We start from the raw sequence: 25,124 nt of genomic DNA, 5'->3' as shown, positions 1-25,124 counted from the left end.
ATTTATTAGAGGACATACGCCCTTAAGGGGAAATTCAGACAGAATAACTAAACCATTTTTCTCCTTTCATTGTTTTTTGTTTTGAAATCCCAAGTATATATAGTTGAATCCCCTTAAGTTAAAGACACATGGTCTTTAACTTAATATATGACTACATATTTATGTGCCCTTCTGCCTGGACCTGTATTTTTCCTTCTGAACACCACAGGTCCTAGAGTTCTTACATGGCAGTGATGTGTTCCTAGTGTCTTGATCTGGAACTTTGGTAAACTTTCTGGATCCAATCTATTCTTACCTTTTTACAGACAGTCTGCAAAAAAAACCATATCTCTAGCTCTAGTTAATCTGCCCAAGATTCAATTAATTACACTTAATATGTATTAAAGTTAATAAAAACCACACCCCATTCTCCAGACTTTTACTCTCTCTCAGTGAAGAGAGACAGACAGGAAAAAGCACAGAAGAAATGGACTGCAGTGTGAGAGACTACCACTGAAAGGCCTCATTTTAGAGCTGTTAAGTGACCTCATTTTAGAGCTGTTATGAGATCTCTACCTTTCCCTTGCAGACAAGACTAAAAAGCCCTTTAAAGATAATTTCAGCAGAAAGAAGAGTTCTGATGATGCAATTTCAAAGACAATGACCCAAATAAAAGTGTTTTTCAGTGGAAAATTTAATGGGTAGATGTTGCTAGGCAACCAATATTGCAGTGTTTAATCTCTACCTTTCCTAAGGAATTACATGATGGAAGAAAATAAGTCTTTTCAGCATTTCAACATAATAGTTGTATCTGGCAATTTTTAATGCTATTTTAAAATATAGTATCTTTCATGCTGAAATAACTATAACTTTTGTTAACATCAGTCTATCCCCATTTTTTAATAACTTGATTCTACAATCCATAATGATTAATAGGAGTGCACTGAAATTACCAAAAATCAATCAGCAATTTGCATCATTATAATAAATGCTACCAATGACAAAAAAAAAAAACAGATTTTGGTCATCAGAATTTCAGTGCACATGCAATTTATTTGTATCAATACTTAGCAATATACATGTAGAAATGTGAGTTTCAAAGGGAAAATAAAACTTCTCCAGAGATTAGTTAAGAAACAGCCATGCTTCTATAATTTTATAATTTGAAAAGAACTTATATGAAGCTAAGACCTTAGTTAGTATGCCAAGTATGTACGCTTCAATGCCTACACAAGTTCGCATGAAATTGAACATCCTTAGATTACTTTTATTTTTATATTGTTTCATTTGCACAATAGTATTGTCACAAATGACATATTTAAGTAAATCTAAAAAATATCATCAGCATTTTCAAATTCACCTTAGGATAAAGAAAACGGGATTCTGTTAAAAAAGATCTGAATTTGATAAGCTAGGAAACAACTCTATGTGGTTCATCTATAAAACGGAGATAAGGCTAAAACACACCTATACGATTACAGTAAGAATCAGAAGTACTATACAAGAGTACTTCAAAAAGTTCATGGAAAGATTCATATTATCTTTTAATTCTGTTTTTCCGTAATCTTTCTGAAATGCCCTCATATAAAGTACAAAGTTCAATTAAACAGCAAAGCTGTTGTTGTTGTCACAGATACTGTGTCTATCATTATAAAATGGAGAGCTGAAATATGAGATTATTTTTCATCTACATAGATATTCACGCTGCATTAAATCTCCACATTTACCAGTCGAGGATGATGATGACAATCCTTAAATTGTTGGAATCACCCAGGTATTTGCTAATTCTTATTTTCATGTTGCTATAACCTTGATTTTCAACTGTATCTTGTTATCAAGAATCTACCCTAGTATAAAAGAATTTGTAACAACCAAGGCCAAAGTAATTTGAATTAGCTATTCAAGATTTCTATATCTTATCTACTATTCTACTAAAGAACTGAAAAATAGAAACCTAGGAAACAGACTTAAGGCTTCTTTCCAAGAAATATAATCATCTGTTAGTTAATGCTTATAAAATGATCTCTCCAATGTCTAATTTAAGAGTATACTCATTTCTATTACCAATTCCTTTCATCATCCATATTCATACTTTCTCTATAAATAGAAGAAAAGGTACATGTCAATAACACAAAAGAGTTTGTGACACCTTCCACAATTTAACAGTCCCTGGCACAAGAGAGTGGTGGGGAGAAGTGGGCAGATTTTATTTACTAACCCTTATGGAAGTCAATATTAGCTTTATATAATAAAAAACAATTAACCTTTGTGCATCTCTGACATTAAATTTATGTCGAAAGTGAATGTTAGTTTTTTCCTCAATATCAATCACTTTACAGATGCAGAAACTGAGGCCCAGAGATGTTGGTACATCAAGGTCCCCCAAATAATGGTATGATCCTTTTATCAGGCTCGTTCTCTCCTCCATCTTTAATACAGATAATTAAAAAAAAATAGTACTTCTATTCTTAGATAAAGCTGGCAAAACAGGCATCTTATGCAAATTAACAAGAGAATTTCAAAACTAGATCACTATAATAAAGTATGCCCCAAGTTCATTTTACAGCATTTGAAGACTCAGACTTTAAGCTGGAGTATGTTTGGTGAGTGGCAATTAAATTTGTAAAGATGTCACATTTAATTCCTCTCCTCTCTGCCTATGCAACCTCTTCTCCCTTCAAGAGATAGATTTCCTCTCCCTGTGAATCTGGGCTGCTCTTGAAACTTATGTTAAGAGGCCTGCAGCTTCTGCTTTCATGTGTTCTTGGGGAAGCCACTCACCATACTGCAGAGCAGCAGCGGGGGCTAGAGAGAAGTGGAAAGAGACAGTCCATGTGGAGGAGCACCAAACTGCCAGACCTGTGAGGGAGGCCTTGTCAGACCTTCCAGACAAACCCAACCACCAGCTGAATACACAGCTGAAAGAGTAAACCCAGCTAACATCACAGGAAACAAAAGAACCACCAAAGTTTGGCTATGGATGAATTCTTGACTGACTGAAGAATCATAAGCAATAATACATCATTATTACTTTTTAAGCTACTGAATTTGGAGTTGGTTATATGGCTACAGAAAACTGAAATGAGGTGTTAGACAACAGCACTAATTTCAAATGTGGAGTTTTGGCTCCATTACATACTATAATTGCCCAGGAACACACAAAAGAAAAACTAAAATCTACAAGTATGTAGTAAGGAAAACTCACGAAGGAAAGAAATTTGCACAGTTGTAGACAGGGATGGAGCAAGATGAAATACAGAATTAAGAGACCTGGTTTCAAAAATACTGGACACGGGAGTCAAAAAATTTGGGTTCAAGTCTTGGTTCTTCCCCTTGTTCTTGTTAGTCACCTGATGTTGGGTAAGTCATTATACCTCTCTGGGTTTTTTTTTCTCTATAGCTCTAATACATTTGGCTATGCTACATGTAGACCCAGATCTACCATTAGCTAGCTGATTGACTTTTACAAGGGACTTACCTACTTCCGCATTTACTCTGGAAGAAGTGATTGGTTAGGATTAATGACTAATGAAGAAGACTTTGAAGTGGACCTTGTAGTAAAAATGTGATCTAGATTGATGTTCAGGAAACAAAACAAAACAAAACATTGAATATTTTTTAAGAGCATACGGCATTGTACTACTAGGTGACTGACAGACAAAACCTGGCTTTCAAGCAGTTTGCATTTTGTGAGTTATAGGGCAATCCAAATATATATAATAGGAAGCAATATGTAAGTACAACTCACAATAAAGATATAAAGTACTAAGGAAATTCAGAGAAGATAAACTGAAGTGGCATTAAGAACTGCTTTTGGAAGAAAGGTTAGATTTTGGCATGCAGAAGTTTACAGATGATGCATTATTAAGAAAATAGATATTCTGGGCAAAAGAAATGGCAGCAGCAAAGGAGTCACTGAGATGAAAAAGAACAAAATATTCAGAAAGAAAGTTTTAGGGAACAGCTTGGAAAATAGCTTAGAACACAACATTCTGGAAGACCTTAAGTTGCCAGAGACTAGACTTCACTGTTAGGCAATGGGAAAACACTATACACATTTAAATTTTAAAAAGACAAGGTAACACATTATTTTGTGAAAATATATCTGATCAGAATATTTATAAGAAAAAGGTAAAAATGCTCAGAAAAAGACTTAAACACAGAGAAGATTTACAAAGGGTTTTAATTATCCAAGGCCTCACGAAGAGAAGAAAAACTGAACAAAAATGGTAGTACAGTAGTCAGAAAATTATAGAAAGGGATAATTAAAGAAATGGATAAAGAAACTGACAAGGCTTGGTGACGTACTGGACGTAAAGGGAGAAGTCAAAGTGTGAGTTGGGGTGATAAGAAAAATTAGGTGAATGTGTAAAGTCAAGAAGGAGCTCACAAGGAGAAGAGGGAAAGCAGTCTAATTTTGTTTGCTAACCATTTTAATAATCATCCTCATTATGAAATGCATAATTAAAACAGGTTTTAAATCTAAGGTTTATCTCCATAGGCTGGGGTAGAAAGATCTTCCCCCACTCACAAACTTGTAGATACTGCTTAATAGTAAGTCCCTGAGACATTTCAGTATGTGATGTGGATTGTTCTTCTTAGCTTCTAAACTCCTTTCCTAGCACTTTTACCATTTACCAAAACCCAACATTTTTACCTTTATTCTTCTAAATATTCTTCACTTGTCAAGGCCTTTGCTAGACCCCAGATCATTCTCAAGAAGGATTTATAATCAGCAGACACTACAAACGACAAAAATACCTCTTGTAGTGGGTTGAATTATGTCCCTACAAAACTCAGTGAAGCTTGAGTTGTGTCCCCCAAGTTTTATGTATTAGGAACTTGGCCCCCAATGTGACTGTACCAAGGGTAGGAAATCCTACTAGGGTAACTGTAAGGTGGGGCCTTGAAGAGGTGAATGGGTTGTTGGACAGTGCAGTAGTGAATGGATTAAAAATGGTGGTCAGGGTGGTTCTGAGAGCTTTAAAAGAAGAGGAGAGTCTGTCTGTCTGTCTCTGTCTCTCTTTCTCTCTGCTTCCACCATCTTGTAGTGTGAGACCCTTCAGTCACTGGTGCCTCCACCCAATGGACTTTGGACTTCCTAGTCTCAGAAACTGTAAGCAATAAATTTTGTTTTTCTTTATAAATCACCCAGTCTCGGGTATTCTGTTATAGCAACACAAAATGGACTAATACACCTATGTTGGTGCTTCACAACTTAGTCATTACTAAGAAAAGTGGATGTTTTAGAGTTAATAACAAATGGAACATGTTCACTTCAGCTGGCTGGTAAGAAGTCAAAAAAGCATAACAGAAAACCAGAAAAGATGTCAGTTGGCAGGAAAAGAGTATAGCTCTCCAAGGCGTCTAGAGCAGTACATGGAGAAGCTGAGATAAACTGTCCACAGATAACTTACCTGGGCAAACTTGTGAATCTGCTCTACCACCGCGGCAAACAGAGCATGCACACTTTCATCAATGAGACTCTGCATGTAATGCACCGCCTCTTCATCGGACAGGTCCAGACGGAATTTATCTTGAACCTACAAGAAACAGTCTGTTAGGTTTTTAATGGGGGGGAAAAAAAGACATATTTCAAAGAGATAGAATCAAACTGATATAGATAGATTACTATATACAAATAGCCACTTCTACGCTAAATAAATGATTTGTAACAAAGAAGAATACCAAATGCCATTGAGTGTGGAAGTTTACTGTTTTTGTTATCTCCCTATTCTTGCTGGTTGTAAACATTTTTTAAGGAAAAAAAATAAATGAAGGAAGTGGAAAATTTGATTCGATTAGGGCCCCAAAATTTAAAAAGAGAAAAAAACATTTTTACCTTTATTTTTTTGAATTTCAAATCTAGAACTCCTACATATGACTTAAATTGAGACATATTAACAATTCCCATTCTCTTTATCCCCATTACTCATTGTGAAATGGATGTAGTAAGGTGAGATTATATTAATTTTATTCCCCCATCTTCATGGCCTATACAAGAACAGGAACTATGTCAATCACTGGCAAAATAAGAACTAGATTTTTTAAAATATCTCCTTTCCTACAACAGTTCCTTGTACTCCTACAAAGGGCCACTTCAGTGAGTCTATAATTTCTAAAGAAAAAAGAACTTTTCTTTTAGTTCATAGTTAAAGTTACAGTTGATTTTCAATTGCACTAGGTACTAAAACTTAATGTGTGTGTATCCATATGTATACATTATAGATAAAAACTGGCAACCTAAAAAATAAAAGCCAATGTTACTGAATGACTACTTTGTGTAAAACACAATGAAAAACACTATACATGTAACATTTCATTTGACTCCCAGATGCCCCTGAGGCAGACAATATCTCCATCTATATCACGCAGATAGTGAGGAACAGAGAATTTATGAAGCCAACCCAGGGATCCTTAACTGATGATAAACAGTGCATGCGTTCAGACAATCTCATGCCACTATACATGACCACTACACTCTACTCCTTTCTCCTTTTATAAATGACCCACATATACTTCTGAAAGGCAGGCTAGAAGAAAATGGGATTTCCAAGTGGATGGAATGTAGTCCACACTCAGTATGTCCTTTTAAGTACAGGATTTAGTTACTAGAAAACTGGCAAGAAGGAGGGACAGATAATGTAATAACCCACAGCCCCTGGTCAGTACTTGTCACTTCATTGGATTGGAGACAATCGATAGCTCTGCAGCCTCAGGACAGGGGAGGTAACAGAGAGGTATATGTAAAAAGTGAAGGAAAATTTGGTGGAGGGACATCTAAGGGTCTATCTTCAATGAATTATCTCTCTCATTTCTGGATCCCAGATAATGACAAACGTGTTCCTTGAGTTTAATCCTTTGTTTACCTTGACTTCTACTTAGAGCATGTATGACAATTTCTGAACTATTTTTAAGGACATTAAAAAAAAAAAAAAACATGGAGCAGGAGAATTAAAATAAACCTTTAGCCCAATTTATCAAAGCTTAAACACTTGTATAAGTGCCCAAATTACAAAAAGATACATACTTGGCATAACAACATTACTTACCAAATATGAAAATATTCTCTTTTATAACAAAGGTTAACAGTATTTACCAATTTATGTTAGGCTACCTGTTACTGCCCTCTAGGTTCTTAAGGTTCTAATAATTTTCTTCAAGCTACACTCTCTCTGTTCTTCAGATTATATAATTTCTACTGATTTATCTTTAAGATCACTGACTCCTAAATACCAAGCCTATGCAATTAATATTTCATTTTAGCTATTGTACTTTCAGCTCTAGAATTTTCATTTTGTTATTTTTTCTTCCTAGTTTTTATTTCTTTGTTGAGATCCCCATCCGTTTAGTCCTTATGCATTTATTTCCCTTAAGCCCTTGAACATATTTATATTATCTGCTTTAAAGTCTTTTTCTGGTGGTTGTGGCATCTGGATCTTTTCAGAGTACATTTCTACCAACTGCTTTTTTTCACTAACTTTGTGTCACATTTTTGTTTCTTCACATATCTAGTGATTTTTTAAATAGATAATAGACATTCTGACTGATGTGCTATAGACACTCTGAATTCTGTTGTGTTCCTGAGAAGATTCATTCTAACAGGCAGTTAACTTGGCTGAAATGAAATCCAAAATATGTCCTCCCTGTGATGGACAACAGCTGAAAACTCTGCTCAGTTCTTTAAGTTTGGCTACTGCTCCCTCCTCAGCTGCGACTGCAGGTTCCAAATTGTTTCACATTTGAGAAAATTTTATATGAAGATTGGGGGAGAAGAGGGCTCAATTCCTCTGTGACTTTTACCTTTCCAGAATTTCTTCCCTAACTTCCCAGCTATCCTACCAGCTCCAAACTCTATCCTCTTACATCTCCTCAATATTCCTACATCCCAACAATCTAGAAAGTACAAGCAAAAGGTCGCAAACTTGCCAATCTTATTCTCTACTGTTCACTTTTCAAAGACAGACATGCTCTGTGTTTATGTCTGGTTTTGGTTATTCCCCAGTGCCTCCAAATAGTATTTTTTATTTTTACCATAATTTAAAGTTGTTATCTGGATCAGTCAGTGTCTTTGAAAAAGAGTACTTAGTACACTGGGGATATATCAGGATACCAAGGAAAACAACTTAATATCCATAATGTCTGTTTCTTCATCTTGTAAATGCAATCACCACCCTCAGTTCTAAAGATCCACTTGCAATCTTGCAGTATACTGAAACCATGAAGAACATATATATGTATGTTTAGTGAAAAAATCAATTTAGAAGAATATATCCATTTAATTATTCAACATGAAATAGTATTATCTTGTTAAATTACTTTGAACTCATTACCACAGTTAAAAGGTTTCTTTTTAATTACTGAATTAGAGAAAAACATGAATAAAAAGCACTGACTGTCAAGTCTAGTGGTCATGAGTCTATTAAACTATTTCTACCTTCTCTTTACTGTTGTTACTTACTTACTTATTTACTTACTTACTTACTTACCTACTTATTTATTTATTTTTCCTGAACAGAGTCATATATATCAAAAAGCTTAGAAGATTTACAACTCCTTGATAGGCAATTTTCTTTGCACACACTATCCCTAGCAGCAAAGTTAATGATTTGCTAGAGAATATATGTTTTTATCTCAAATGTTTTAAGTTTCCTTCATTCATTAATGCATTCTATAGAAGTTGAACAAAACATCTGATTTCCATACCACATGCTTACAAAATATCTTTTAATTTTTTCAAAAAAAGCCAACTCACACCTTCTCAGTGAGTTACTGCCTGGCCACCAAATTGAAAATTTCCAACACCACTGTCAACCCCTTTCATTCTCCTCCTTTATTTTTTTCCTTCATAACATTGATCACTAATAAGCTATACAGTTTACTTACTTTACGTTGTTTCTTGTGTATCTCCCTTACTAAAAAGGTAAGCTCCATGAGGACAGGGAATTTTGCTCTATTTATTTCAATAACACAAACACTGGGACAGTGCTTGACAAACAGCAAACAGCTCAAAAAATATTGTGGAGTGAATACATAAAGTATAAAAAAAATTCACGTGAAAGATATACTCAAACTGTAGGACAATGATTACCCTTTAAGATAGATGGTGAGCGCAATTCAACATTAATTGCATTTTCATTCATTAATAAGAAGATCTAAAGCAAATAGGGCAAAATGTTAACATCTGTTGAATATGTGTTGTGGGTAATGAATATTTGTTATATTAGCATCTGTATTTTTTATATGATTTAAATATTTAATGTAAATATTTATATCAAACACAAATGTATCTATATAATAAACTAATGTGATCTGCTTGCTATTTTTTTGAAAATTAGTCTATCCACTATGCTTTCATTATACTAACACAATAACACTTTGTTTTTATCAATATGTAATATTTTTATTAGACTACCTGGAGAGCTTTGTTCTAAATTTAAAGGAATAAAACAATTTTTCAGCAAGTTTCTTATAGAATCAAGCAATGGGTAGCATACTAACTTACTACTATGAGGCATTCAATCAATACTTATGATTGATAATTATGTGTTTAAAATTTTGACCCTGTAAGGGAGAAAAGATTTCTCATCCATCACAAGCATGGTTAAGACTCCTGTAACAAAAAACCAGATTAACAAAGCAAAAGCATACAAATTTATTTTATATAAACTTTAAGCAACATGGGAGCCTTTAGAAACAGAGAAAACTGTATATTTTATGCTCAGTTTGATGTAGAAGTGGATACTGGTTGAGCATTCCAAATCTGAAAATCTGACATAAGAAATGCTCCAAAATCCAAAACTTGTTGAGCACCAACATGACGTGCAAAGGAAATGCTCATTGAAACATTCTGAATTTCGCATCTTCAGATTTGAGATGTTCAACAGGTAAGTATTCTGCAAATACTCCAAAAACTGAAAAGTTCAAAATCTGAAACACTTTTGGTCCCAAGCATTTCAGATAAGGGATACTCAACTCATAGCGATAGAGGGACTTTATTGAACAGAAAAGGGTATGACCTAATGGTAATAAACTGGTGGGAACTGTTTGTTCAGATTCTTCTTAGCATCTTTGTGTGATATTCCTTTCCTCCAGGTGTAGGGGAGGGCCCCTCTGCAATGAGGTTCTTATGACCTACTTTAAAGGAAGTTCAGAGAATTCTTCTGTGGCCTGTTTCAGGGGAGAACAGTGGGAGATGGGCAGAGCCCTTCCTGCTTCTACTATTTTCTCAAATGTCAAGGTGCCATTTTGGGGATAGCATGTCGTGAACCCTGTCAACTCCATCTTCACATTTTTGGCCAATCATGTTTTCTAACAAATAAGCAAATTTGATTAACAAAATTGTTACGTATTCCACATACAATGAAACAGTTTCCAAAAGATTAAAACAAAATTGATACATATTAAAATAAGTTATAGATGCAGGAAAATATCATTGCACTTTTTTACAATCACTCAACTTAAATAATCCATGTTTCTTTAAAGATTTGGCCTCAAATGTACTACTCTGTCTAGCTAGTTTCGATTTACGAGGCAAACACAAAAATTTTCCAAGTAGTGATACTTTAAAGTAACGTTAGCAATCATTATTTCATCAAAGTATAAAAATCTTCTACTTCTTGAAAAAACCAACCAACATAAAATCATACATTTTAGCCTATTCCAGCATAACTTTCCAACATTATGATTTTGTGGTCAAGTTTATGTTGCACTTGGTTACTTCACATTCTTGATAAAACATCAGAAAGTAAAGAAACCTTTTATGAAATACAGTTTTGGGAAAAAATATGGTGTATGCCTTTTTAAAAATGATTCCTTTAATTGAAACTAGAATAAACAGCTAGGGAGTACTAGCCTAAAAGAGAAATGACTAATGAAAATGCTTTTGTTTTTGTTTTTCTCAGGAAATGTATCACTTTGTGTTTTAAAAGATAATGCTATAAAGGTAGCTGGTAGCAAAAAGAATTATAAAGATTTCCTAAAATAGAAGGAGATGGAACAAAAGATCTAATAAGAACAACACAGTTTAACTGGCATAAGAAATTGTCTGACTCAGTTTGACAAATACTGTTAGAACTTTCATAAATGACTTCTGAACATGAGTGAAGTTAGAAGAGAGTAAACATATGACAGAGATAAAATAAGTGGGTTTAAAATAAACAGCAAAACAGACCCTGAATATAGCAGATGCAAAAAAAAAAAAAAAAAAAACAAACCCCAAAAAAGCATTTGAAATCTGGTGCAGCCATCAGTTATAGCTAAAAAAAAATGTCATCAACCAATTACATTTCTTGATGGATGGGCTCCAGTCAATAAAAAATGACTAAAGTGACAAAAAATAAGACATTCTAAAAACTTGCATGATAAGTGGTGTATTTCCTATTGGGGGAAAAAGAAGTTTTTATTGAAATAGTGCTGGCTGGATAAAAAAATAAGTGTAATCCTAATAAGAGCACAATTTTCTAAAATGGTTAAGTAATAAAATATTTACATTCAAATTCTTCTCACTGCTTTCTAAACACTTAAAAAAGACTTCAAAAATTAGAAAAAAAGAGATCAGTCTTATTCATGTTCAATCTATAGGGGTATTTAATAATGTCCAGAGTCAGTTATGTTAGAATTTAAGGCTTTTTGGTGCTATTTAATATTTTCAACCACCAAAACAACTTCATCTCTGAGATTGCTATCACTTTTAGTGATTTTATATTTCTACAAGTTAAAAAGCTACACTTTCTTTCTTTAAAGTTCATATTAATAATCATATGAATAGTTAAGATCATCTTATGTTACCTTTCGACAAATAAAGTGCTTTACATATACTCCACCCCTCCAACAAATAAGAGAATCAGAAATTAGTTCAGATAAAAACTTTCTAATCCACTGCCTTTCTTCCCATGTCTTGCTAGAACTCGAGGTAAGACAGTTCTGAATAACTGTTCATCTACACAATGGCTTTCCCTTGTTGTTCTCTTTGCAGGCTAAGTTTTAAAAAGCAGGTCTCTACTCTTCTGACACAGTAAGAAACTCCTGGAACAAAGGGTATGGATGGGAAGAACAAGGAATGGCTGTTTTCTCCTATATGGCATTACATCCTTAGCATGCTTTGACTGGGAATGCCAGGAATCAGGTATCCTATACAGAATATTAAAGGAAGAGCTAAACTTTTCAGGACTAACAGCAAGTATTGTAGTAGTAAGCTGTCTCTCCAAATATGGTGATCTAGTCATGTGACTATTGGTATAAACAGAGAAGGGACAGAACTGGCTGCAGAAGACTTGAGAGGTTGGTTGCTGTGTTCTGGAATATAAAAAAATTATACAAAAGGTCTCTTTATTTATGTTACTTAAGAGTCAAGGGGCTGGGACAACAGGAGAAATGGGTTGTTAAAAGCCTAACATCTTTTATATATAAAAAGCAGACTGTGATACCACAGATGTATAAAAATTACCTTTTTCACAGTTTTATCTGGTTCAAGAGCAATATCTGGAATGTTTGCATCAACCATCAATGAAAACAAGTTCAAAATCAGATTAGAATACCTAAAGGAAAGCAGAAAAGAAAAACAATAGTAACAAGTTAGAATCTTGTATTTCTTTCTCATATCAAGAACACCTCTGGAAGTAGTGGTACTTGGATCTTTATAACGATTACTATTACTCCAAAGGAAAATAAAATATGAGATTATTCAACAGTGGTCTCAATGAAAAGCAAGCCTTGAAAAATCATCATATCCTGGGTTCTTTATAACACCATTTCTATGGTGTCCAACACTCTGGAACAAACTTTTGGAGTAACCGTCTAATAATGACATTCTTTTCACTCTTTGTTAAGTATATTCTTCTTAGTAGGGGTCAGAGGAGAGTCCACTTTATATCTCATCTGCATTTTATAACAATGAAAAGATATCTTTGTTAGATGATGATGATAATTTGCTACCATAAGACGACTTCAGTGTGCCATGGCTAAATGAATGAAAGAGAAATAATGTCATCCCATGAATCATTCATGAGTATCTTCCAGATATACTAATCATGATTTCAGGAACTAAAGTGATAATCATTCATGAGTATCTTCCAGACAGATTAATCATGATTTCAGGCCTGGATATAGGTAATCTTAAATGAAAGAGAAAATAGCTAGTACTCTACTACATTAAAAATGGACAAGCTATCTGAATGATGATATCCCTGGAGTATTCTGGCCTCTGACAGGAACTGACAGTTTATCTTCACGAATTTCAAACTCTTCCTCTTCTCCCAAATAAGGAGAAAGAATGCTACATTCTAAATGTTCATTTCCAGAGGTGGAGGCTTGTGGGGAAAGGTGTGAATACGTCTTTACTGGGCATGCTCCACCTCCTGCTCCAAAATACTCTCCCCTTAGGTAGTTATTATGCTCTGGGTGGCCCCTTCTTAGCACTGTGATGATAAAAAGAGACTCAGGTTTAACTTTGGGGATCAGCGTGAATAAAGGAAGCTTTGGTTTTAGGCAATGAGGTTTTTAGCTGTCTCAGTAAAAGTATCAACACAAGTGCCTAGCACTCTCTTCTCCAGAGGAAGAAGGCCAGGACGAGGGTGATACAGAATCTTTATTCCAGCCATCTACCCATCTAAAATAAAATTTAAAAAAGGACAAGATGTTACTTTAAAACTGTTTTACTTGAACTATAATGATAATGAAACATATACAAAAATGATTATCCATATGAGTTTCAAATTACTCATTTTATCATTTCTGAATTTCATATTGCTCATGAAAAACAGGAAGAACTATAATGAAAACTTCTAACCCGACATATTCTTGTAATCAAATTAGGCCTTAACTCACTTATACTCTTTAAAAAAAAAGTTATAAAATGGCTAAACAGCTTTAACCTAGCTTTAAGTTACTGATTTCCTTGTGGGAAATCTTAAAACAAAAACAAAAACAAACAAAAAAAACTTTTATTCATTCAACAGACAAATATTTACTGAGCACCCACTATATACAGTGTTCCAAGCACTAGGGATACAGTGGCAAACCGAACAAACAAGGTCCCTCCATTCATGAGTTTACATTCTGGAGGAAGCTGGGGGCTCATACAACAAACAGATAAGATAATTTTATGTCTGGTTGACTGATACAAAGATTTTAAAAAGGAAAAACAGGGAAATGGGTCAGTAATTGATAGAGTGAGGAAAGAAGGAGCCATCTTAAGGAGGTATTTTATTCAAAATGTACTGAGAAGCAACTGAGTTTAAAGAGTGCAGTGACACATTCTGACAAGTACTTTCAAAAGCTCACACTGGCCATCTTGTGGGGAATAAGAATAGAGGTAGAGAAATTGTATCACAGACTTCCAGATGTAAAAGAAACAACATGGTATTAGGGGTATATTCTGAAAATGGAGTAGATAATATTTGCTGATAGTTTCAATGGAGGTGGGGAGAGAGAAGAGAGGAACTGAATGTCACAAAGGATTTAGCTTACGTAACAGAACACTACTGTAATTCACCAAAATAGGAAATACTGAATGGAGAAGGGACTGAATTTTAGGCAGGAAACCTATAATTCTGTTTTAGATATACTGAGTTTGAGATGCCTGCTAGATTCTTAGCAGACATGTCAAGTAGGCAATTACATATATCTCAGAGGAGAAATTAGGTCTGGTCGTTTTGGTTTAAAGCCATCAGCATTTGGATCATATTTAAAGTCACAGAACTAGATGAAAATGGGTAAGAGAGTTTAGGGGGAAAAAAAGATCCAGAACTAAACACTTTATAATGATAATGAAATTTCTACACAGTTCAATATGTAAAGGTCAGAAAGAAAATGGAAGAAATCAATAAAGAAGCAGGAGAGACCAGTGAGGCAGAAAGAAAACAGGGAAATGACACCAAATCTGAGAAATGATTTCAGGAACAGAGGTGGTCAGCTGTGTCAGAAGCTGCTAGGATGCAAAAGCAAGCACTGGATTTGGTATAGGTAACTGTTTACCTTGATTAGCTTCAATAGTGGAGTAGGAATGGAAGCCTTACTGGAGAAGGCTGAAGAAAGTAAAGGAGGCAAGTTAGTGGAGACAGTGACAACACACACCGGAGAAACAAGGTAGTAGTCCAATGTTCAGCAATATCCCTGGTCTCTCCCACTAGATGCCAGGAGCACTCACCAGCTGTGACAACCAAAGAATGTCTCCAGACATTGCCAAATGTGCCCTGGGGAGAGTAGAGAATGCAAAATAGCCCTGTTGAGAAACACTGATTTAAAACCAGTGGTAACACCACAACTGTTAGATTTTCTTTCCTAACATACAGCTGTTGCACTGCATGTATGAAATAGTTTTGACCAGAGTTGTGGTTTCAGCAGGTGGAGTTACAGGACTAAATAAAAATGCTTAAAAGAGAGTTTAGAGGAAAGAGCAATAGTTTGGAGCCATAAAATTCAGTGAGGAAAAGAAAAAAGTGAGAATATGAGGTAGATATGTATGGTGGTAGGGTGATGAGACTGGAAGTATCAATGAGGTGGAAGACTTGTAGGGCACATCTAAAAATGAGCTGTAAATATACAAAAGTGTTGTTGAGAGAATAGAAAGCTTGGGATTGAGATTTCGGAAGGGTAAATTTACTAGTATTGATTGAAGGGAGTGGTCAAGGCTGGTTCTAAATGAGGACAAGCCCTTCTGAGGCCAGATCACTGCTGGACCATCCATGTGGATGTTGAAGTCACAGCAATAGTCACAAAGAAGACAGTGAAAGTTTTCATTGAATGAGAGTGATGGGGAGGTAGGCAGATGACGGTTAGCAGTGGGTAATACGTCTGATTGTGTGATCTTCAACGGAGTTATGTGTGCCTACTTTTCTTCTTCTAAAGGTGATCCACTTGAGATCGCTGCAAGGAACGTGGTATGAGCAGAGTACAGCCAGCTGTTAAGTATTACGTTATGAAAAAAAGATGCCCTTTCAACTAACTCTCAATTATTTATACTCTGCTTAATCTGATTATATGTGGTTTCTTCCCATCTTGTCATGAGAGAATCCTTAGAAATTTACCACAGGGAGGAGAATATAAGATTCAATTTTGAAAGGGATGTATCACAAGTTATCAAAACCGAATGTCCCTTAGAATCTCCTGGGGAGCTTCTTAGACATATCAGTGTCTAGGCCCAATCCCAAACCATGAAATCTGAGGGAGCCCAGAACTGCTCCCCAACACCTCCTCCACAAGCTCCCCAGGTGATTCTAATGGGCAGCTGGAATCTATGTTAAAATGTCTACCTTTATGGAAGCAGAATGTATGTTTCTTTTTAAAAATGCAAACATTAATGCTTTCTGGATTATGTGATGGTTTAAATTTAACTACCCATGCTTCCACTGTTATAGCAAAGGAAACCGAATTAAATAAATATACAATGGAATATTCTATAAGAAGCTTAAACATCCAAATACGTTGTGGATAATTTGTCGTTACCTTAACTGTACTTATCTTTTACATCTGTTGCCACTAACCTGCATTTTCTATTTCAGAAAGAACAAGTAAATAAAAATAGAAAATTCATATTAAATAGAGTAGCCATTTAACATCCTATCCAGAAAAAAACAGATTTAAAAGTTACCAGAAATCTTTAAACTAGTATTGAAGGACAATGGAAAGATAAGGTTAAAAAAATAATGGTGGGGTGGGAAAGTATATAAAATTGACTGTAGACAAAACTTGTACGAGGGTATTTTGAAAAGTTTGTGGAAAAATAGACTTGAAAGATAATACGAATCTTTCCATGAACTTTTTGAAGTACCCTCATATGGAGGGATGTAATATAATTTGGATTGTTAAAAGGGGTTGAGTATAGTGTTCAAGGAAAATGCACTCTTTCTTTTATCCATGTTTATGCCAACCATCATGCTATACACTAGTCATTCAAAGATAGTTTAAATTTTTCCAGAAAAACCATCAAAACGGAAAATACAAATGCATTTAACTATATGAGTTGAGGCTCTTACAGTATTTTAGGTCTATTTCCCCTGCATTCTGTCCATTATGCCACAAATATTAAAGTTGAATCCCATAAAAATATTTATTTAATAAGTGTCATCACTATTCAAAGAGGAGAAACAAAGTAGTTAATGATGAAAGGTAGCGTGACCAACAAATTCACTGATCTTTGGTGACTAGGCAAACATCCTCTCAGACAATATAAGAACTTTGCTTGATATATTTAAATGCATTCCAAAATTCAGTATTAGAGATTTTTACCAAAAAATGTTGGCAATCTTTTTTGTCATCAGAATCTAGAATGGTGTTTGGCATAAACATGGGTTAAAAGAATCATGTTTTCCTTGAACACTTAAGATTTAAAATGTTTTAGTACTACTACTGTTGCCATTAGAGTTGAAAAAAATAAATTTACTAATTAATTACTGGTGTAATACGTACTGATTAATAAGAGATGATCATATATTTTGTTACATGGAATTTTTAGCCAGACTAAGAAAATTTATTTTGCAGAGTTAGGCTGGAAAAAGCATTAGAGTCAAATATGATCCTGCCATTTTTGATTAATCATCAGAGCCATATACTGAATTTAACAAACATGCCTAATTTTTTTCCTGATGATATATGATATTCAGTCCCAAGTAAATTAGTCTGAAGGAAGCATAGATATAGTGATATTGAAGAAAAAAGGAACAGAGAAAAATCAACATTTTTATACAGCAGAATGACTGATGAGGTATTAAAAAAGAGACAAAATCACATGTAACATTTACTCCTCAAACATTGAACAAACTTCTGAATGTTCCTGAAGAGCACCCAAACTGAGACAGATAAAGGTGCTAAAAAAATAAAAATGACTGAACTAATATCACTCTAAATAAGGCGAATCCTTCATTCTTTGATTTAAAAAAAAAATGGGAGGTCAATTAGGGAGAAGGAAAAGAACTCAGCATGGTGATTATAATCCTCCAGGACTGCTTTCAGGGAGATCTGAATGGTATAAAGTTACTTAACTTTCTCTCTATCCCACTGCCAACAAGTATACAGAGCATACTTTATTAAATGTCAACCCACTGACTTTGAGGCCTCCATAATTAGTGGGAAATGGTAATGGGTAATTAGTGGGAAAACAAGAAATTTTATGTCTTTTCTCTTTGATATCAGACTGAGTATCAAAATAAATTTCAAATGTATATCAGGAAATATTTGTTACCTGTGTTATTCTGATAAAGAGATTAATGCTAGAGAATGCACACATTTGAACAAGTACTGCTCTTGTTCTATAACATAAATTTACCAAAATTTTCTATGTCAAGCAAATGGACTTACCTTCGAAGGTGGAGAAAAGCTGTGTAACACTGTTTCCGGAACTCTTGGTACTGCTCACTCTGTGTGCCCCCCATTCCTTCCACCATCTCTTTATTCAGCTTCATTGGAGGAGGAAGAGGCTTCGGATCCCGACCCAAAATATATCCAAAGTCTATGTGGAAGAGTTTGCCTGGATGTTGACAAGAAACTCATTTGTATCCAGAATTTGTATCCAAAAACTGGGAAGGGGATATGTCATACAACCGGTATAAGAAGTATCTCTTCATAAAGAGTATTAATTTATGAAAAAGCCCATTAAATTGTTTGATTTTCTAACTCCTGGCTTGGGGGTGGCCTTTAGGCATATTTTAGTTCATTTTAACTCACATTCATTCAGATAAAACTATGCTTAAAATCATACCATAGTAATATTAATTTAAAAATTTAAATCCTATTTTTAGGTCTCCAGAATCAAAGACGGTCAAAGCCTGGACAACTTTTTAAGGCATCAGCAGAAACTAGAATCTTGTGGCAAATTTCTCATGCTCAGGTTTAAGCAAAGTGTCCTTCATAATGGAAGACCATTTCTTTCACTTAAGTTCTCCTGATATGAACCCTTCCTTTAACTTAACATTACTCAAAAAAAAATAAAAAAAACCAAACCCAAATTTCAAATTATATTGTTAAATTCATTTGAATCATTTTCAACTAATCTGTGTCACTCATTAGCTGCAGACTAGGAAACCAAAAACAGTATTCACGTCTGCCAAGAGCTGAAAACAGCTGCAGTGCCCACTACAGCAGTCACCTAAATTCATAAACAGACATGTCAGAATGTGATAACTCACTCTAGAGTATGAAAGTCACCATAGACTTCTGACTTATAAGTATGTATAAAGCAGGGGTACATTTAAAACAAAAAGTAACCTCATGGATCCTACTCAACAATCGAAGCTCCACCAAGGCAGGGATTTAGGAATTGTGCCTATGTTGCGCATTGCTGTAACCCAGTCTCAGCAGTTACTGGCACATAGTAGGCACTCATTGCTGAATGAAGGAAAGAATTCACTAAAAAGCCAGATGGAAATCTCTCCACTGCAACCTGCCCACTCTCATCTGTCTTATAATACATTATGACTTGTTTTATGTGGAAATCTATCCTTTGTAGGATATTTGGGAAGCTTAGATTTTTCTTCCTAAAGGGCACCAGCCAACACCGATCCTTCTAGCAGTGCATTTATTGGATTTTTGCACACTTCTGCCATCTTGCAAAATACTTTACACACTTACTCTCCTGTTAAGATGTTAGCTGTATACTTCTACCTTTTTCTCTGAACGTTATTACTATTATCTATAAATTTTAAACTCCATAATTAGGTCACTGTGGGAAATTAAATTAAACAATCAAGGGCACAGACTGATTCTGGTTATAAGGCAATGAAGTCCCAGGTCAGAGTGATGCACTGGCAGGAACTTTGAAACAGTAGTTGCCCTGTGGTACAAAAGACATCGTCATGTCTCACTTGATCAAGTATGTGACCTTGACAAAGTTGCTTAACCTTTCCAAACTGCAAAGTAAGATAATACTGATAATTACCTCATGAGGCAGAGTTAGAAGAGACAATAAAACTGAAATGCAGTATGTGTTACACAATAAACACTCCAAATATTAGCTGCCATTATTCTTGTTATTCTTGTTGTTGTTGTTATTACTATTACTATTCCCAACTAAGTTACAGATGGGTGTGTAAAGCAAAATAACTAAAAAACCTCACTTAAGGCAAGAATCTACATCTACATTCTTGCCCCATTCTAGAAGGTATGTCACTAAAGTAAGAGGAGAAAATCATTTCGTCTGACAGGACTTACAAAAACTAAATCAACCTATTTATTATCTAATAACTAGGTCTCTGAAAGTTGTTTGTAAATGTTTATGTTAAATACTTTAATTACCACTTAAAAATTAAAATTCCATACTTTATTCAAAAAAATTAATAATTTAACATTTTAAAGATGCTTGAATATACGGAATTGATATGTATATTACATCTGAGATCACAACTTCCAGGAATTAGTAAAATTAAATATTAAAAAAATAAGCAACCTTACTTTTTGAATCTCTTTTAGTCATCTTTCTCACAAGGAAAAACTAAACAATTAAGTTGGAAATTTTACGCAACTTTGAAAATGAGAAGGAAGTTCAAATCTGCTACGGCCAGGTAATAAAAAAAAAGTCTGATTGTTAGGCAATAATGATACTAAGTTTAAGAAAAATTCAAAGTAGATAATGGCATTATTTTCATATTACAGTAAAGAAAACTACACTGTAAATTATCTAGACTTAACAGAAGTTGTATCAAATTTGGATCATGGTCTTCATATGTAAAGAGAAATAACAGCATATGTATTAATGCTCGTAACAACAACTATCCAAAGGTTTAAACAACATTATCACTGGCTGTATGTTATGTTAACTGTTGCAAAGAAAACCAATTTTGCATTTATCCAAATCAACTCCTCACCGTTTATTTTTTACTTATTTATTTTTTCACTTATACCAGGCTTAATATGTTGTTGTTTTTTTTAAAGTGTGTGTGTGTGTGTGTGTGTGTGTGTAGTATAGTATAGTAAAATTACAATTAGATATAGATAGCAAGGAACCTGTAGAGAATAGAAAAACGGCTTTGTTCCAAAAAATAACAAAGGCAGTAACAGCTTAGCTAAATGATTCCTGTAGCTCATACTAAGGCTATCCATGTCAGCAGACATTTGGTAAGCAGTTATTATGAGGCTCTTACCTCATCTATATGTATCAAAACTCCTTGGCTAAGTGCATATTGGAATTATTTGCTCACTTATTTTTCTTCCTCCACTAAACTCTTAATGAATCAGTTAATAATCTTATAATCAAGAATCCTGTTTTATTTATCTTTGTTATACTCCTGAAACCTAGGACAATGCCTAGCATACAGGAGCACTCAATGTGTCTATTTTGCATTTATTTAACCAATGATATCTTAATTCTGCATTTACAGCTCAGACACCATTTAATAACATTGTTGATGTGAGATTTTCTAGAAGCTTTACAGTTCTTATAAGAAGTTGTTTTGTTTTCAAAATTTTGTGTTCTTTATTTCCATGATGATATATAATAAAATTAATAGAGGCCAACTCTGGATCATCTGGACGATACCTTACTACTTAGTACTGCCCTGTGATATCAGTGTCTTAGGCCTGGGTTGGTATCAAATAGCAATTCTATTTTAATTGTTGCTGGCTAGTACTAATAAAATAAAAGCACAATTTTATACCTTGAAATTATGACAGCATCCTGAACAGATATTTTAAAGTAGTTCAAGTAGAGAAAAGTAGTACAAGAACCTACACATGGGATATGATAGTAAAAGTACTAATTCAAACTCACGCTATACTATCTGCACCATATTCACATTGTAAGTGGCAATTTAGTTTCAATAATATATCACCTGTCTCATCAATGTTGTTAACTTAATTTTACTTGTTTGTAACACTGACTTACTTTATAAATTTGTCTTCATTTTATAGTTATGTGAGAGTAGACACACAAGATGTTAATCAGGTTTTATGTTGTATATGTTTAAGATTATAAAATATGTAAACATGGGGAGATTTATTTCCATTTAAAAGGGGCCTGTGTATCACCGTGTTTGAAAAATATCTTTTCATAATCCCAAAATGGGCTTCACTGGTCTCTAAGCACAATGAAGCTATTTTCAGCGATCCATACACTTTACCAGATTCTCAAGAGAAGTCCATGATTCAAAAAATATGAGGAATCAGTTCTAGAATAAAGAATTTGATAAATGCAGTACTCAATGGAAAAGCATCATCTCCTAATCTCTTAAAGTTCAAGAGGGGTATGCTATCATTTTAATTTTCCATAACTTGGTAAAGAGTCCATGATCAACTTCTGTTAAGAATTTTACCACCTTCAACTAAATGTGTATCCTCTGTTCAACTTAGCTAAGCACTTCTTTTAGTACTTCACATTCTGGAGTTCCCATTTATTTTCTACCTTGTTGGATACATGGCATTCTACCCTTCAAGAGGTAAAAAGAGGAGAAGCTCACAATATTACAGGTGTAGATAATGTTCCTTGGTTTTACTTAAGTAATGTTTTGTTACTAACATAATTCCTAATGATACTCAGAACTTGAGCAGATAATTAATCTGATCAATCTTTTATACAAAACTGCCAACACACACAGATTATTTAATGGGCTCCATGCTTTTAAAAGAAAATCTAGTCCCAATTTCCTTCGTTTCATTAGAGGCATTACTGGGATTCTAATTTCATCTATGCATCACTGCTTGCAAATAAAGGATATATTTCTATCCTTTTTGTAAGAAAACTCTCAAAGAACAGTAATACTGCTTAATTATAAGGCATAAAATATTCAGTATCTAACAGTGAAACCATTATTATGCTTAGCAAGTTCAAAGAGCTGTGTATTTTGAAAAGAGGCTATTAATGTTTCAAGAAAATTCATCCTTGTACATACTAAAGGGAATGGTTTTTTAAAGTTAATATCTGTAAATGAAACTTGTATGGATTTTAAAAATGCACTTCATGAATCTAAAAACTGTTTAATTAAGAAGTTCAGCGAGTGTGGTCTTATTCAAATCTATCACCTTAAACAATCGAGAAATAAAGTGTACATAACTATGGTCCAACTAGTTGTTGACCGTAATTGCCTCCTTTTGTCCCTGACTTGTAATACATAGGGAATAAGAGGTGCTAATTAAATTTTCCTGTTATGTGCATATGCTGCATGAATTTCTTTCTAAAATTATAGTTCAAGGCATTTGAGGTCCTTGCATTAAAGAGAATAGATACTGCTGAAATTAATAGTATTTAATGGTAGAGTCTTCATTTCCATTTTGTTTATCTAATAACTAAATGTGGCCAATCTAAAAATTGTACTCATTCCTTTTTTTTATAACTCTGCTTACTCCTCTTCTGTTTGACACTTCCACTGTTTCCTGTAATTCAAACTCTACTTTTTTTCAAGATTCCATATAATTTCCAACTCCAAAATTCTTCCCTGAAACTCTACTCCACAGTAAATTTCGTGCTCTCCAATTTTTTTTATACAACCTGACATTTTACCACTTTTTCACAAAAAGCCTTTATTTCTTATGCAAATGTTCTACCTTTCCTGTTGTCCTACCACTAAACTTAGAAAAAAATACGGTGAATAACTATTTAATATTATAATAAAACCTATATTTTTGGAATTAAAAATGCTCCCTATACCTACCCTCCCAGTGTCCCCAATACATATTACTTAAGCCCTTAAGATATATATTTGGTTAGAGGTATTTTCATCTGTAGTTAAAAGCACAGTAATGATGCAATATTTTCCAATAATATTTTTGAGTAACAAAGAACAATAAGACATATATAAGTACAGATTAGTATAGACATTCTGATTATCTGCTAAATGTTTCACACAATTTATCATTTCACACTCAACTGTTAAGATGGGCTTCTTATGAATAGGAATACCATTAAACTAACTAGTGAAATAAAGGCAAACCCACTTACTACACCTGACTCTATAGCCTAAGTACATTCAAAAAAAACAAATTTCAAATGTCATGAATTTTCATTTCTCATATAGTCACTTAAGTCAATAAAGATTTATTCTCTGTAATACTCCTTTCTTCTAGAAAACCATTTTAATGTCTAAAGCAGAAAAGTCACCTTTTGATGATTAAAAACAATGGCCTTTGATGAGCAATTCTAACATATTTTGGTCTCAGGACCCTTTTATGCTCTTAAAAATTGAGGGCCCCCCAAAGCCTCCATTTATGTGGGTTATGTCTATCAATGTTTACTGCATTTGAAATGAAAACTGAGACTTTAAAAAAATATTAGGTTATTTAAAAAAAATCAATACATCAATTACATTTGAACATAACTTGTTTTCTATTAAAAAAAACTTTTCTAAAACAAAAATAATTTAGTGAGAAGAGGAGCATTGTCTTACATTTTGCAAATCTCTTTAATGGTGGCTTAATAGAAATAGTTTGGATTCTCATACGTGCTTTACATCTATTATGATATGTTGTTTCAACTGAAGTAAAAGAAGATAATCCAGTCTCAAACATACAAATATTTTTAAATGACAAGAGAAATTTAATAACCTTTTCAGATAACTATGTACAAGGGGTCTTCAAAAAGTTTATGGAAAGGTTCATCTTATCTTTCAATTCTATTTTTCCATGAATTTTTTGCACCAAACTATACAAGGGTATATTTTTCCTTGTTACACAAACAAATTAGCAGGCCCTACCATATAATTTTGGATTCTGAGGCCCAGTAATCTGTATTTTAACAGGCTCCTCGGGTGATTCTGACACAGGCTGAAGCTTGAGGATCTCTGATCTAGTTTAATTCTGACTAATATGAACTCACAATTTCAGTTAGGTTATTGTGGAGGGGACAGTGGTAGATTAATAATCTAAATGAATTAAAAATCATATAATCAATACTAATGGTTACCAATTCCCTGTGCTGAACACCCCATTACCTTAAAATCTGACACACTTTTGTTCAAAAGGTCACTATAAAAATACATTAACTTTTTAATAATCTAGGTTATGATTACTATTTTATGGTAGAACTTTGAATGTGTTAATATATATTAAAATTTTACCTCCCTCAAAACATATTCATTGCTAAGCAAAATATAGTATCTACCTAGCACTAAAGAATGAATCCCTTGATAAAAAAAGTACATGACAAATTAAATACTCTAATCTACAATTTCACTCTAATGACTGAATTAAGCTTTGTTATATAAAAGGTGATCCGAAAAGAAGCA

At 33.9% G+C, this 25,124-nt stretch overlaps 1 protein-coding gene across 2 annotated transcripts in view; it reads right to left on the bottom strand.

Annotated features, from left to right (window-relative positions):
* Positions 1-25,124, bottom strand: part of PIK3C3 (phosphatidylinositol 3-kinase catalytic subunit type 3) — a 136,879-nt gene that overhangs the window by 7,218 nt on the left and 104,537 nt on the right. For both annotated transcript variants that reach the window (XM_063076906.1, XM_063076907.1), the window contains 3 exons: positions 18,277-18,445; positions 12,428-12,518; positions 5,397-5,522 (listed from right to left, as the gene is read on the bottom strand). In XM_063076906.1, the coding sequence (XP_062932976.1) occupies positions 5,397-5,522; positions 12,428-12,518; positions 18,277-18,445 (386 nt within the window). The remainder of the gene's footprint in view (positions 1-5,396; positions 5,523-12,427; positions 12,519-18,276; positions 18,446-25,124) is intronic.

The sequence above is a fragment of the Cynocephalus volans genome, chromosome 13 (genome assembly GCF_027409185.1).
Source record: "Cynocephalus volans isolate mCynVol1 chromosome 13, mCynVol1.pri, whole genome shotgun sequence".
NCBI lineage: Eukaryota > Metazoa > Chordata > Mammalia > Dermoptera > Cynocephalidae > Cynocephalus > Cynocephalus volans.
This window is presented reverse-complemented; position numbering and strand designations above follow the sequence as displayed.